This window comes from Mus caroli, chromosome 9 (genome assembly GCF_900094665.2).
Source record: "Mus caroli chromosome 9, CAROLI_EIJ_v1.1, whole genome shotgun sequence".
In the NCBI taxonomy this organism is placed as follows: domain Eukaryota; kingdom Metazoa; phylum Chordata; class Mammalia; order Rodentia; family Muridae; genus Mus; species Mus caroli.
The window spans coordinates 98,475,940-98,491,977 of NC_034578.1; the positions used below are offsets into that span (position 1 = coordinate 98,475,940).

The 16,038-nt window shown below is 49.6% G+C and overlaps 1 protein-coding gene across 1 annotated transcript in view; it reads left to right on the top strand.

The window, feature by feature from the left end:
- Positions 1–16,038, top strand: part of Slco2a1 (solute carrier organic anion transporter family member 2A1) — a 78,307-nt gene that overhangs the window by 44,532 nt on the left and 17,737 nt on the right. Inside the window, exons 4-5 of the mRNA XM_021172521.2 lie at positions 13,904–14,131; positions 15,138–15,236. Of these exons, the coding sequence (XP_021028180.1) occupies positions 13,904–14,131; positions 15,138–15,236 (327 nt within the window). The remainder of the gene's footprint in view (positions 1–13,903; positions 14,132–15,137; positions 15,237–16,038) is intronic.

Consider the following 16,038-nt stretch of genomic DNA (forward strand, 5'->3'; position numbering starts at 1 on the left):
CTGACCCAGCTGGAGCAACCAAAGAGCCCCAAGAGTTGCAGTTCTCCGAGAGGGAGCCAAAGGAAGGCAGCTCTTCCACTGCGGATGCTGCCCAGAGTCAGTGGCAGGGGCAGGATGCAGTGGGCAGCTAGGAGCCAAGGTCGGGGTGGGGTTTGGGGGTCACGGGACAGGAGCCAAAGTAAGGCAGCTCTTCCACTGCGGATGCTGCCCAGAATCGGTGGCAGGGGCAGGATGCAGTGGGCAGCTAGGAGCCAAGGTCGGGGTGGGGTTTGGGGGTCATGGGACAGGGGACAGGAAGTGGCTGAGGTAGCCTTGAGCAGCTTCCAGTGACAAAAGCTTCTAGAGAGAAAACTCTTCCCTGGAGTGTTACAGCTCCACAAGCCAGGCGCTCTCAGATGATTCGGTGAAATAACTCATGCCCTTTATTCCTTCTGGATAGGATCTTATAATACGGTTTTGGGGGGTGGGTGGGTTGGGGAACTGACAGTGGGTGCTTCCTATTGTCTTGGTCTGAGACGTTAGGGATACCTCATCTGCATGTGGAAGGACTTCAGGTGCTGTCCCTGCATGACTGATTGTCACAGTCCTCTCCATGGGGTGTCGTGGAAACCTGTTCCAGGACAGGAACCTGGTCGGGAGTAGATTTAAACACCTACAGTTCTCAAGTATGATAATTGCCAGGGTTTCTGAATCCATTCCACCTTACCAGGCTTTCTGTCAGGTGGCCCCACAGGGCAGCATCATGTTTTACATCCTCATGTGGACTTAGTGCTTCAGGACCACCGCTGCTATGGGGATACCTTTGTATCAACCTGTTAGCTCAGGATGAATTTGCCCTTGTCTTGAGAGAAGTGGGGGGAGGTTATGGCTTGGTGATGAGAGGCAGTAAGGGCCCCACACTGCAAATGTTAATACTTAGTTCGATGCAACAGAGCTGTGTGATGTTGGTTGAGGATGGGTGAGCCACCCAGGAACATGCTGAGCAGGTAATTGATTCTTGTTTGCTTGAACATCAGGCTCTTCTAAAAGTAGATGTAAGGGCCAGAGATGGATCATTTAGAATGGCCCAGGAAGGAAATTCCTCTATGGGTTGTGTGGCCTGTGCTAGAGATGGGTAGTTGGTTTGAATGGGAGTGGGGAGTGGGAGGGGTCTACGAATGAAGTGTCTACAAGGTTCTGGTACTGTCCCTCCTTCCTCTGGAGCGTCCTAGTCATCTGCATAGGCGTGTCGCAGTCGCAGTCCTTGACTGTTTAAAGGCTGAGCCTTGCTTCAGGAGAGACAAGGACAGAGACAGACCCAAACCTGTGGGTTCTGCCTTGTCCTTTCTCCCCTCTATCTGGGGGAGGCAATGGAAACCCAGCTCTGATGGAGAGTCAGGACTTGACCTTTTTGATGCATGAAGACGGGGCTAATGAGATCAGCAAGGGAGCCTAGAGCACTGGGGCCAGGCTGAGGGGAGGGCACTTTGCCAGACACCACACACCAGGCTGGTCGGCTCCCCGCGGCCTGGGCCCACAGCCCATGGCATTTGCTTTGCACAATGTAGCCACGGGAGGAAAATTAGCGATGGCCTCACTCTGCTCCTTATTAGGGGAGGCTATTCAGATTGAGTGGGACTTTACCACAAAGCCCAGATCACAGGGAGTAGCTACCAGCCCAGTCTTAACCCCGATGCTCCTGGCCCAAATCATCTGAGAGACTATGGAAAGGGCTATTGGAAAGAGCACAGCTTGCCTGACAGGACCACAGTGTGCACAGGCTAGGAGAAGGGGCTGGGCTGTTGTTGCTCCTGTCTGTGCACATTCTGATTGCAACAAGGGTAGCACTTGCTCTGACTGACATCTGGAACAACATCTGGAAGTGTTCAGGTGTAGACTGCCTTCGGGGTCCACCTTTCTAGGGCCAGGCAATAAGAGGAGGAGGCCCGTGACCCAGGAGTCACTCTGTGTGCTTTGGCTGGGCTATGTACTAGGTGCCAATGCAGTGTGGAAGTATGGTGTGTTACTATGTTCAGATAAAAATAGTCATCAAGTCTCATTTTGTGGAAGGAATTATGATTTGTGGCTCCACTTCCAATGTACTCTTATGGGAACTTCAACTTTGAATTATGCGAGGTCATCAGAGTGGGAGCGACACCCAAATGTGGGTGTGTCTGAACTGTCTTCTAGAGCCAGGCAGTCCTAGGGCTGAAACTAACCATTGAGACTCTCTAATGGAAACTACAGCCTTGAGCCATTTCCTCCTTGCTTTGAGTCTCAGTACCTTAGCAAGGTCTAAAGAGAAACACTTCCCCATAAGGCTCCGGTGTAGCCCCTCAGAGTCCCCAGTGAGAACGCACGTTGTGTCCTCTGACAAGTGCTTTGCTGTGGGCTGGGTAGCGTGGGAGGACCTGCAGGTGATCTCTAGTCTTCATGCCTGGTTCTCCAGCACACCCTCATTTGGGCGTGTGGTCCCTGTGGATGAGAACTTGGCCTGCTTTTCTGACTAGTTCCCAAAGCACGCTGAATGAAGTTTCATCTGGAGCCTCTTAAAGTCACAGTGTAGGAAAGGCTCGGTCCTCACTCCCATTGGTAGGCAGAGCATGGACTTTGACAGCCCAATCCCATCTCAGCTGCTCTCTTGCCGACTCTTCTTAGGGGAGGCACTCCTCTTTTTTTTCTGAACCTTACCTGTAATGCAGGAGCAACAATGCCTTCCCACTCTGGGTTCCCGGAATAGAAATAGACATGAAGAGCATGGCTCACGGTGGCTATCGGGGAAACCTCTATTTGCTTGCCTTGCTGTCGCACTTGAAATCTGTAGTTGATCAGTTTCCGCTCCACTCCTCTCTTCATGAGGATTTTCTGACTTCTTCCACCATGGAGCAAAGCTGCCCCAGCAATGCCCATGGGAAATGAAGGGAAACTATCATCTTCAGAGGGGGAAGAAAACTGAACAAAGACTGAATGTTGTGGGAAATCACAAAGACCTTTACAACTAATTGCTAATCTAAAAAAGTCCATGCAGACATTTATGGGTGTTTAGATTTTCTAAATGTCACTGGGGTCCGGAAATGTGCCTTGGCGCCTTTAGAGACTAGCTACCCAGCCAAAGCCTCCATCCAAGCCCATGTCTAGAAGGTACAGGGAGGCTTTTGTGGATGGGAAACAAGTCACTGTGAGACTGGTTCCCATAGGAGAGGAGAGAGGGGACTTATGGAAATCAGTGTTTGGAAAGACTAGGTGTAACCTGATGAAAGATTCAGTCTAGTCCTTTCGGAAGTCAGCCTGGCAGACAATGGTTGCTGGGGCAGGAAGTCTCTTGAAGGCTAAGCAGAAAATGAAGGGAAGTGTTGTATTTTGGAAGCAATCAAGAAAAGAAAGGGAAGAAGCCCTTCCTGGTCCTTGATGTCTGAGACTGTTGGTCCCTAGGCTGTGCTCTTCGTGATGTCCCCAGGAAGATGGGCAGAGGGAAAACACACAAAGCAGAGCCTTGGGACCCAGAGTGACTTCAACCCTTCCTTCCTCGGCTCTCGGCCTCCAGAGCTAAATCCATCTCCTAAGCCTGGAAGTGGCCCAGGCCGGGGGCTCAGACAGAGTCACTCTGGAACATGAGCTCAGGTCTGTGGTAAATACCCAGCTGTGGCATGAAATGGAGATGCTAGAAGCTACGGGAAATAAGGGGCAGGCTCATGGTGTGCAGGTGGCCCACGTGTGCCTGTAACACGTAGGTATGTGCAGGGCAGAGCTTCTCTACGGGCCGATGTTGGGGGAGGTAGGGAAGTGGCTGGGCATGCAGAGGAGAGGAAGCTGGTGTATGTGGGGATGGGTACTGGTGGCAGGAGTGTGTAGACGCAGGGGTGAAGGTAGGCCGGTAGGGGGGTTGTGAGGAGGTGGGAGTATCTGGGAAGGAGAGTGAAGAGAACACACATAGGAAGAAGTGTGTGGGTAGGGATGTGGGGGACAAGCATGCACGTGACGGGCAGTTGGCTGGAGAGCTGAGATAGGGTGTTAATAAAGGGTAAAGGGAGCATGCGTGTTGGGGTGAGTGGGTAGGTAGTCAGTGGTTGCACAACCTGGCTAATTGGAACTGTTTAATCTGGAAAAAAAGAAGACAAAAAAACAAACAAATACAAGAAAGGAAAATATCGAAAAACACATACATGCTATTAACTCGACTAAAAGAAAAACAGTTCCGAACAGATGAGTAGACCAAAAGCGAATGCAGTTTGACGAGGACCTTCTTAAAGTCATGGTATAGGAAAGGAGAGGTGTAAACCTGAGGGATGATTTGTAGGCACCCAGCTGCTGCACTGAGTGGCAGGGAAGGTCAGAACTCTGAGGTTGGTGGGGCAAGCGTCTCCACTGCAGTGGCACGAGAGACAGCCCCTCTCCAGGCACCAGCTCCTGACCTAGGCTGTTCATGCTCTGGGTCTTTGAGCATTGTAGTGGATTTGGTCTGATGCTGCTTGTGTTCTAATGCAGAATACTACTGGTTCCTCAAAATGTGGTTGCCCTCTGCCCCATGAGCAGATCCTCATGTGTTCAAGGGATGCCATGTGAACCTTCTCCCCACTTTCACTGGTCAATAAAAGGCCTGTGATTGGGCAGGGAAGGGAGAAAGGTGAGACTGGAGGTTCAAGAGATAGGGTGGCAGGTAGAAGGGGGAAGGAAGAGGAGGGATATAAGGGAGGAAGAAGCTGCCATGGATCAGAACCGTGTGGCCAAAAGGAACAGCAAGTAACCAGGAACCTTATAGCTAGGAAATACGTTAGTATAGATCTGCCCAATCTAGGCATATGGCTTATAAATAGAATTTCTGGATTGTGTGTCTTTTATAAGGGCTTATTAGGATTGAAATTTTAACTACAGAGCATCTGTGTTGTGGGGCAAGTCAGGTGAATTGAAAGCATCCTCCTGGTCCTCCGGTAGGAAGCTAAGTGTGGCTGGCTTCTCTCTACCTTCTGGGCCCTTGGGAACTACTTACTATGCAGCCATTTTTCTTGTTCAACAGTGAAGCCAGGTGGTGGGCCTGCTGCAAGTGTCTTTGGAGACAAGCTCCTTCCTGCCCTCCATTGAGTCACTCTTCCTGGATGGTTGGTAGACTCTGTCTCAGTCCTACCTAGGACAGGGGAAGGTCTCCCTAAGAGCTGTCATTCAAGGCAGAGAAGAAATGCTTTGGGCATCCTAGGAAACAGTCACTATCCCACTGTAGGATGGGGTTTGAAGAAACTGTTAGCCATCACTATAGGAGGTAGTGGACTCCTGAAGGCCCAGGGAGTCAGAAAGGCACCTTCTATTCCTCTTCCTGCACTTGGTGAGGCTATTGACTGCCCAGACACCTCTTGTGACTGAAAGACTTGACATGGATGACCCAGGCACACCTAGGCAGTGGGCACCTTCTTTCTCCCATGACCATGCTTGCGCTGTCCATAATCAGAGAAGATGGAAACTCGGGCATTGAAATAGGGACAATAACACAGCAGTCAACTGACCTACATCCCAGGACCTAGCTGTCAGCAAAGGCTTGTGGGTATTCTGGAATGTTCCAGATATCCCCTTCCTGTCTTCTCCCTAGCCTAGGAGAAGAAGTGAGGAGAAGGCTGAGTAGGAGAACTCCCTCCTCCACCACACACCCATCCTTCAAGAGCCCTGGTTATGTCTGGGTCGTATTCCGTATCTCCAGAAGCTTTGGTTATAGAAAGCTTTAGTGGCTGAAGTGTTTGAAAACCATATTAAGCCACGGGCAGACATTTTTATTCAAGTACCAGGTTGCAAATATTTCCAGCTTGCCAACCCCAGGGACTATGAACCTGTTCAGCACTGTTCCAGGAACACCAGTTTCCACAGGAGTAGAGACCAAAGTGTCTAGGCGTGTGCTGTAAAACTCACGGGCACAAACAGGGCAGGGATCCATCCGATCCTACCCTCGTTAGTAGTTTCCCAAGCCCTGTGCTACATGGTTCTCCTGGCCTAGGCTTACCCTATCCCTTAGAGCTGAACTCCCAGGCTATGAATCCACCAGGCTGCCTTGATGTGCCCAGTTACTCTCTTTCTTAGATCTGGTACTACCTCCCATGGGTTCTAGTCCCTCCTAGAATCATCCAGACCAAGTCTGTTAGTCCCAGCTACAGGAACAGCCATCCCATAGCTGGGCTGAGCCTGTTCTTCCACTGTGGAATCTTCACTGGACCTCAGAAAATAAGGTTGCAGGGCTTCAGGGTCTCCTCGGGAAAACGACAGAGAAGTTTCCCCTCTGGATCTGAGGATCCTAAAGCAGGCTTAAGATGTGGATGTGTGATCAAAATAGCCAGAAACTCAACCCTGAGGATGGTTTTGTTGTTGTTTGGTTTTGTTTGAGACAGGGTTTCTCTGTGTAGCCCTGGCTGTCTTGGAACTTGCTCTGTAGATGGGGCTGGTCTTGAACTCAGAGATCTACCTGCCTCTCTCTGCCTACCAAATGCCAGGCCTTGCCTTGTCTATTTGCTGTCTAGCTGAAGCCAAACCTTGTATTTGATCCCTGTAAGAGTCACTCTCCTTGGCTGGAGCCCTGCTTTTTTTTCCTTGGGTCTAATTTTTTTTTTTTTTAACTTTTCGGCCTTCGGGATGTTTCATCGGCCATTCTCCTGACTCTACCGCATCCCTGTTGTTCTTAGGCCTGCCAGCCATGTCCCCAGGACAGAGCCTGCAGAGTGACAGACACATAGCCCTTCTACCTCAGGTATACAGCAAGCTGGTTCCCCTGAAGGTGCTCCAGATATGGGTTCCCATCTTACCTAGCAGATATAGTGACAGACTTCGTCAACAGGCTGCCTCCAGGCAAGTCATGCCACAGCTTCTGCTGGCTAAAGAGCCGCACTAACAAAGAAAATGTGTGTGGGGGAGGAGGCATGGATGACTTTTGATGAACTGATGTTGGCTCTGCTAACTACTCTGGGTTTTCTTCAAAGAGCTCCCTGGCAGCCTGGGGAATAAATCTGTGAGCAATAACTGCTATTTCACAACAATGAAAGGTGCTAGTGAAGTGCCTATCTCCTTAAATATTAAAGTCGGTGCTGCTAGCTGTCATCATTTTTCTCCCAGCCACTAAAGAAATTAATTTGATGCTCAGGGAGCCTGTGCACTGGCAAAGGCTATGAGGAACTAGGAGAGGGGAGTCTCCGGCCAGCCATATGGCTTGGGATTTTAAGTCCTGCATACAGCAAGCCTGCTCCCTTAGGCCCAGTAAAAGTAGCATTATTTTAGAACCCTCCTATGACAAGGGAGGCAGTGTGGGAAGAGAGTTTCAGTCTCAGTGCACACATACATGTGTGCACATACACACACGTGCCCAACACTAGCACACTCCTTCCCTGTACATGTACGAACTTTTCCAAGAACACACGTTTGCCCTGTGAGTTCTTTGTTGTAATCTGCTATTGCTGGAAACCACCCTCAGTCTTGTCTGTCACTACTGGAGCCTGTCCCTGAGTAACATGGCCTTATCCATTTGAGTTTCTCCAAGTGATTCATCATTTTGAATGAAAGTAGTTTTATTGGAGGAACTTTGGGTCCTCGATTATGATATACTAATTATTTCTTATAAAATAGTGCTTTATAAAACAAAGTTTTATGAATAAGGAGAGCACAAAGTTGTGAAGGGATGGGAAGGTGGGGATGGACATGGGAAGAGCTGGGGGGTGGGATGGGAGGAGAGTGACTATGATAAAAAATACATTGTATAAAGTTCCCATGGGATCGTAAAATAGTATTTTAACTGTTTTTCATTGCAATGACACATAGTGATCACATAAACATAGCATGTGACATTTCAACCTATGTATGCATGTGTGCCGATCTGATCGGAATGGCTGACATACCTTCTATCATGCTAGCCACTTCCCATTTCTTTATGTTGGGAACATCATGCCTGCTTCAGTCCTGTTCCATGCCTGCCCGAGTCCATGGGTCACATCCCAGGAAAGTTGACTTCTTGACACAAAAAAATCTCCTATATTGCAAAACCACAGAGGGATCCAGAAGTCAGGACTGGAATTTTGCAGATATAAAACTCAGCGTGAGTCAGGAGGTTGACTCGCGTGCTGCCAGGGTAGGGCTGAGTAACCTCAGGAGGGGTGAAGCCAGCCTGTTCCTAGTCAGCGCTGCCCAGTCCTGTAAAGACTGATGGAACTGGACCCCTTGTGTCCTACTGGGGTTAAAGAATGTGCTCTAATGAACTTGTGCCTTCCAGGAGTCTGCCTTGGAGGAGATAGGAAATAGACTAAACTCCTGTTAATTAAGGTCCTTTTCCTCCTAAGGAGCCCTGCAGTATAGAGGCAGGCAGCCTTCGGTGAGCAGATGGATTTCAGAGAAGTTCTGTAGTGGCTGCAAAGGGTGCCACTTATCTATCTTATTTCAGGACTTTTATTATTTTTAAAATGTTGTGTGTATGGGGGGAAGGGGACTGGAGATATAGTGATGCACACCTTTGATCCCAGCACTCAGGAGACAAAGGCAGGTGGATCTCTGTGAGTCTGAGGTCAGCCTGGTCCACAGAGTGAGTTCTAGGACAGCCAGAGCTACAGAGTGAATCCCTATCTCAAACAAACAAACAAACAAACAAACAAACAAATACACCAACAAAAATGTAGGACTGGAGAGATGGCTCAGTGATTAAGAGGACTGACTCTTGCAAGGTTTGGTTCCCAAAGCCCACATGGTGGCTCATAACCATCCATAACTCCAGTTTCAGGGCAGTCAATGTCGTCTTCTGATCCCTGAGGATACCGTGTGCACATACACGCAGGCAGACCACTCATACTCATGAGATAAATAAATCTATAAAAAGATTTTAATTTGTGTGTGAGGTAACGTGTATAAATGTGTTTGGATGTATGTTCATATGTGCACATGTGTCCATGCATACATTTATGTGGAGGCTAGAAGTCAATGTTAGATGATTCTCAATCACTCTTAGCTGTATTTCTTTGAGACAGCATCTCCCATGAACCTGGCACTCACCTGTTTATCTAGGCTGTAGGCCAGTGAGCGCCAGGAATTGGCCCTATCTCTGCCTCCCCAGTGCTGGGATTACAGATGCACGCTGCCACGCCTGAGCTTCTCTCTGTGTGCTGAGGAGGATCTGAAGTCAGGTCCCCGTGTTTGCTCGGCCATCACTTCACTAAGTAAGCCATGTCCCCAGCCACAGTGAGCAGCTGGGAAAGCACTCAGACTTGAGAAATGATGAGATACTTGTTGATCCCCTACATGGGCTCAAGCTCTTGGAAAAGGCTAAGAACTCTGCCCCTAGGGAAGAAATGGGAGACTGCAGTCCAGAAAGCCAATCTACCCACCACTGTCCTTCTGTCTGTTGAGAACCTGCCTGCAAGGATGGTCCCCTCCAAGGCCTGTTCTTCCCATCCTCTTGCCTCTGCAGTCACATATCTATGATGCCCACCTCATTCATGTTGATTATTTTTGAAAAGAAGAGCTTAACAGTCTTTTAAAAAAAAAAAAAAAACTTAGACCCTATTTTCACCCAGGGTGTGATGGCCAGGACCACCCACTAAAGGGAGTCCATGCCTTGTTCCTAAGCTCCTGCATAAGGCTCCAACTGCTGTCAACCACCCTGGAGGGCAGGGAGCAACAGACCTCCTCAGAACATCCTGCCCACTGCTCTTCTCTGCTCCTCGGTGCTCCAGGGCTCAGTGCTCACCACCTCCAAGGTAGCCAGCTGCTGTTCCTGAGATGGCGCCCATAGGGAAAGAAGCCCTGCCCTAAGGGCTTTGTTTAACTACTGCTGCGCATACATGTGTGTGTGCATGTACATGTATGCATTCATACACGCATGGGGGGGGAGGGGGAGTACATCCGGAGGCCAGAGGTCATCCTGGGTGTTGTTGCTCGCTCAGGAGGGTCATCCACCATATTTTTCGAGATATATTCTCTCACTGGGACTTGGGCTGGCCAATGAGTCTAGGCTGGGTGGCCACATGCCATCTGATCCTCACCTTTCCAACACTGGCGTTACAAGCGTGTGCCCTCATGCTGGGCTTTTTATATTGGTTCCGAAGATCAAATTCAGATGTCATGCTTATGAGGTCAAGCACTTTATGAACCAAGCCATCTTCTCAGCTCCAACAACTGTCCCTTTGCACAAGTGTCACAGCTGGATCTGAAGTAGGCTTGGGCCCCCATTCTGCAGGGAGATCTTGAATCAGTGTGGGAAACAGAATAAAGCCATGGAGAATTTGGAGACTTGGATGTATTTGGGGCCAACGGATCATTTTTTTTTCATGCATATTTCGAGTAAGAGGTATTTCTGACCTGCACATTGACACTTTTAAACTTAATAGTAGCGAAACGATCCCCAGAGACTTTGGTGGCTGAACACTTCGCTGGATGAAACTTCAGGAGGATTTCTGTGGCTTTGGCATACCACGCAATATGGCCCATGAAGACTTAATAAGGCAGTCAATGTTTTTACGATCTTTGATGACCATTAAATGTCACACACACACACACACAGAGCCTTTGCCAGCCAAGGCAGTAACAACGGTTCTCATGGATGTCTGTTTCTGTCAAATAATGAGGACGGGTGAAATCTGGAATTGGAGTAAACTTAGAACAAACTCTATTCTTTGGGACTTTTATTTCCCTGGGGAGTCCCTCAAGTCATCATCCCCTGCCCCCACCACAATCCTACCTATTCATACTCATACGACCATGGAGCCCCCGCAAGCCCTGACCCTGAGCACACAGCGACAGCCTCACCTCTTAGAGCTCTAGGCAGTTCTGGCTGAGGGTCTTCCTGCCCTTGAACTAGGACCTTCGTCTACCCAGAAACTGTATTACAGTGCCCTGTCAGGGTCTTCACCTGTCTTGGGGTGTCCTTGGGGTAGGTAGTTCCTAAGGCAATCTACCCACCGGCAGTAGCTGGATTGCATACCCTCCCCTCCCAAACTTCCCTGTGAACTGTGTCCCTCACTTGTGAGTGCTGAGACACCCTGGCTTCCCATTGTGCCTTCTTCTTGGTTCAGAGGCCCCTGTCTCCAGAGAACTTTTTTCCAACCTCTCCACCCCCCTGCCATGCCAACTCTGAATTTCCCACTTAACCTTTACTCTCTGTCCTTTGTGTGCTTTGCACTAGGGTTTTTTTTCCAGTTACGGTGAAATGTATAACGTGAAGTTTGCCCTTCTACCACTGTAAGATGCGTGCTGGTGGGGCTAAGTCAAAGCCACCCGCCTCCAGGACATTCTTATGTGAATCGATCCTATGCAATGTCTTCATTCCTTTCTCCCTTAGCCCTTGACAAACTCCCAGTCTTTATGAATTCAGCCACTTTAGAAGCCTCCCATTAAGAGAGTCAGACAGGACTTGGCATTTTGTTTGGCTTCTTTCACTTAGCACAGTGTCCCCAAGGCTCATCTATGTTAACATACAGCAGAATTTGCTTCCTCTTTAAATTGAAAAAAGATCCTATTGTATGTACCATGTTTGACTTAATTACCAGGTTGTTTCTATTTCTTGGTTTTCACCAACAATGGTGCCATAAATATGGGAACATTAAGATCTCTTCAGGGCTGAAGAGATGGCTCAGTGGTCAAGAGCACTGACTGCTCTTCCAGAGGTCCTGAGTTCACTTCCCAGAAACTACACAGTGGCTCACAACCATCTGTAATGGGATCCAATGCCCTCTTCTGCTGTGTCTGAAGACAGCTACAGTGTACTTATACACATAAAATAAATAATTTTTTTAAAGGGGGGAGGTGGATCTAAAAGAGAAAAAGAAAAATCCAGCAAGGGCAGTGGCCGTGCGCACCTTTGATCCCAGTAGTTGGGAGGCAGAGGCAGGCAGAGGCAGAAGGATCTCTGTGAGTCAGGACAGCCAGGGCTATACAAAGAAACCGTCTTGAAAAACAAAAGTCTCTTCAAGCCTCAGCTTCATCTCGATTATTATGGGACTCATTGCAGAATGGCTGCAGCCTTTCCCACACTTCGCCAGCAGTGCCCAGGGGTCTCTCGGTCTCAGGATCCTCACCAACACTTGCTGTTTTTCAGCTTTTTGATGCTTGCCATCCTGTGGGATATTACGTGCTATCTCGTCGCTTCCTGTTTCTGTTGACAAAGCAATACTGTAGTTGCTTTTTTTTTTTTAAAACAACCCAGGGGCCCTTGTGGGTTGGAGACTAGGTAAGGGCCATGCCTGTGTCCCTCTGTCACCTGCATGAGGAAAGGGCCCTCTCTCACAGTCACTAGCCAGATGGCTGGGAGACTAAAGAGGACTTGAATCTTGGTGTGGCTGTTTATCAAGAGGCAGGCTTCACCCACACTACTAGTCAGAGGATGGTGTCTCAGATCGAGGCACATGCCTTCCGTGACCAAGCAGGCACAGGGACAACTCTTTCTTGGCATTATCATTTGATTTCAGATGGCCTTTAAACTATTCTTGAATAGATAACGCACACCACAGGACACTCACTAAAGGCGACCAAGGCCCCTGTCTCCGTTAAAGTCATCTGCATTCTGTGCCACCAATGAGCCTTGGCTAGTGGTTGTAGTAACAGTTTGGTTTGTTGAGAGGGGTACATGTTATGTGGACCAGGCTGTCCTCTAACTTATAATCCTTCTGCCTCAGCTCCTTGAGGTCCGAGATCCCTAGTGAGCCCGACATGCATGGCTTCCCAGAGTACTTGATAGTGTCACACCTGGCCTTCGTCCCTCTGTTTTATCTGAGTCTCTCAGTGGCCATTAAAGGAGCCCTTTTGCTGGAAGTTTGCACATGGGTCTAGTCTAGACCCTGGCATTGAGAATAGGCAGTAATAGGATTCAGCCATAGGAGGCCTGTGTGGACGGGGAATGGGGCATTAGGGAAGGCAGAGCCCCTGCCCCTGCCCTACCAACTATTCCATGGCCCCCACCTTTTCTCTCCAGGGGGCTCAGGGGCCCTCTCGCTCAGGGCCACACCTCTGGGAAGATCCTAAGTAGGAATTAAACTGATTCCATTTGTGTTAATGAAAACCCCACGGAGGAAGGCTGGTGACGTCAGAGGCTTCCATTGGCCAGAATGAAGCAGGAATAAAAGGGATCTGGAAAAGTTTCCCTCAAACCCCTCTAGGCCTTGGAAAGCTGACAACGCTGATTGTTTGGTGTGGGGCAAATTGAAAACAGAGGCACGGATGCAGCTGCCAAGCCTGGCAAAGCCTACAGCCGCAGGAACCACAGTGTCCAAAGGCCATACTGGGATGACTGGAGCCCTCCCAGAAGGGCCTCCAGGGACAGCCTCGCTCCCCAATCTGTAATATGACAAGATCTCCAAATCCCCTTGTTTTCAGAGTCTGCCGTTCTTCTCTTGGTCCCGGCCAAAAGGCCCAAGAAGCATTAAGAGTCTATGATTCTGGGGGGGCTGCCCAGGTGTGGTCAGGTTACTAAATACCTTTGGCAGCAAGTCCTTTGCCATGGTGTGGTGCTGGGAACGTTCAGAAGTGAAGGATCAAGGGGTCAGGATGCAGGGAAGGCCAGAGCCAAGCCCAGCGGTGACATAGTCCTTTGCTGAGGAGAACTCTGGGTTTAGCCTGTGGATCCCCTCTTCCAGATGGGTGGCACTTTCCTCCAGGACTGAAATATGGATCTGCTATGCTCAACCCTTTGCCAGCACCGGAACAGAGGGAGAAATGGTTGTGCCTTCTCCTTCCTGGGCAGAGCTGCTCCTGGTGCAAGAACCGCCGTCCTCCTTGCTCTCGCCTCAGTCTCTGTAGCAAGTCTTCTGCCAGGCAAGCAGTGGACTACTCCTCTAGGACCATGTCCCGTTTTCCTAACCCTGGCCCTCTTTCCCTTCCTCTGGGATATGGAAGAAAGGCTAGAACAAGAGCGGGATCGAAGGACAGATAGATGGTGGAAGTGGGAAGCCAGGCTGATGGTGACTACTGGGCATGCTCATTGCAGGAAACAGCAGCCACTTTCAGACCGACCTCTGTCAGAAACATTTGCCAGACCTGCTCCCCAGTAAGTGCCACAGCACTGTGCCCGATACCCAGAAGGAGACCAGCAGCATGTGGAGCCTGATGGTGGTCGCTCAGCTGCTGGCCGGCGTTGGGACGGTGCCCATTCAGCCATTTGGGATCTCCTATGTGGACGACTTTGCAGAGCCTACCAACTCGCCTCTGTATATCTGTGAGTCTTAAGCTTCAGCCGGGCTGCGAGGGGTGGGGAGTCAGGACCTGGTGCAGCACCTGCTAAAGCTCAAGTGGGGTCTGATTCGCTTCGCCCACAACATGGTGGATGACAAAGACCCATTGTTAATGCCAGTTCTGCTTCCTTCCACTTGGCTGGACCTCAAGTGGCTAACCCAAGTCCCCAGGCTCTTACCTGGAGGACGGCACTAAGATTTTTTGTGTGAGCCTTATGTTTTGAGGTTAGGTGAGCTGATGTAGATCGCCATTTAGCCCTGTTTTGAGCCTTTGGCATCACAGCATGATATTGGGTTCTATCAAGTTCACACTAGAAACCCATGCAATTGAGGTGGTTTTTTTTTTTTTAATGCAACAGCAACAACATAATGCTTTAAGTTTAAATTTGGTATTGAACCATGTTCACAACTGTCCTGGAGACCATGTGGCCTATGGGCCAGGTGTTAGACACTCCGTAGATCCTCAACAAATTATAGGCTCTTCTAGGTGATATACCAATACTCCAAGTTGTGAACAGGTTAGCATGCATGAAGAAGGTAGCAGATGGCCAACTGGTACCTAATCCCTTCCCTTAGAGAGAAAGCCACATCGAGCTTTCTCAGGGTCACAGCCTGCACCTTTGACTCCACGTGCACCCGTCAGAGCCACCAGCACCGTGCACACACAACACTGTAACTATAACACACCCTGGACTGGCACTTAAGAAGACAAAAAAGATACCATTGAGGAAAGTTCATTCCAGGCCAGCAGATCTCTCTGGCAGGTGCAGAGCCGCAGGCTTGGTTCTGCAAGCCTTGGCATCCGGCCCTTCCTTATCTGCAGGAGCTGTAATAGGCTCGGGCTTCAGGAGGAGTTACAGGTATGGGCTTGTTAGTCCCAGGGGACAGCGAGTGGCACCTTAGGAATCTCCTTCAGTCTGGGAGACTAGGGATGCTGAACTTCCCCCAATGCCCCTCACTCGGCTTTTTATCCCTTGCTTTAATGTCCAGCCATCTTATTTGCTATCGCCGTGTTTGGTCCGGCTTTCGGGTACCTGCTGGGCTCAGTCATGCTGAGGATCTTCGTGGACTACGGCAGAGTGGACACGGGTGCGTATGCAGAGGACACTCATTCTTATCACCCCCTTTACTGATGCTTCTGGTTTAGCTCCTCCCTTGTGGCTGCCCATAGAGAGCAGCGATGGAGCTCTCAGCCCACGTGGGGCCCTGCCCAGGGGTGCCTGTCACTGAGTGACTGGACACTATTTTGCTACTTTCTTCCTCCTTCTGTGTCCATGTCTGATGTCAAGGAACACAGAGGGGGCTGGAGCACAGTGGGACAGATTTCAGGGGATCATTGCTGTTTGGAGAACAGGCAACCCACTTTGTTGATGGCGATGTCCTCTGGCTCCTAAGAATTATGGAACTTCCTTTCTTAGAGCTCCTCAAAAGTAAAGTGTAGCCGGGCGTGGTGGCGCATGCCTTTTATCCCAGCACTTGGGAGGCAGAGGCAGGCGGATTTCTGAGTTCAAGGCCAGCCTGGTCTACAAAGTGTGTTCCAGGACAGCTAGGGCTACACAGAGACACCCTGTCTCGAAAAAGCAAAAAAACCAACCAAACAACAACAGTAAAGTGTACTCAAGCTCAGTGGTTAAGAGTGCAGGTTAAGAGTGGTTAGGATGCCAGGGACACAGGTTTGAAATTGACTAATGGACAAGGGATTTGGTCTCCTGATCAGTTAGAGGAAGTCAGATGTGTGTAAGTCTTCCGTTACCGGGATGCTAGAAGAGCCTGTAGGATGGTGGCGGCAAAGTGTGTAGTAGTGTGTGAACCATGTCAGCCCTCTGGAGACCAGATCATTTCACCAATTATTCCTGCCAAGAGCTAGAGAGGAAACACAACAGTGGGAGGG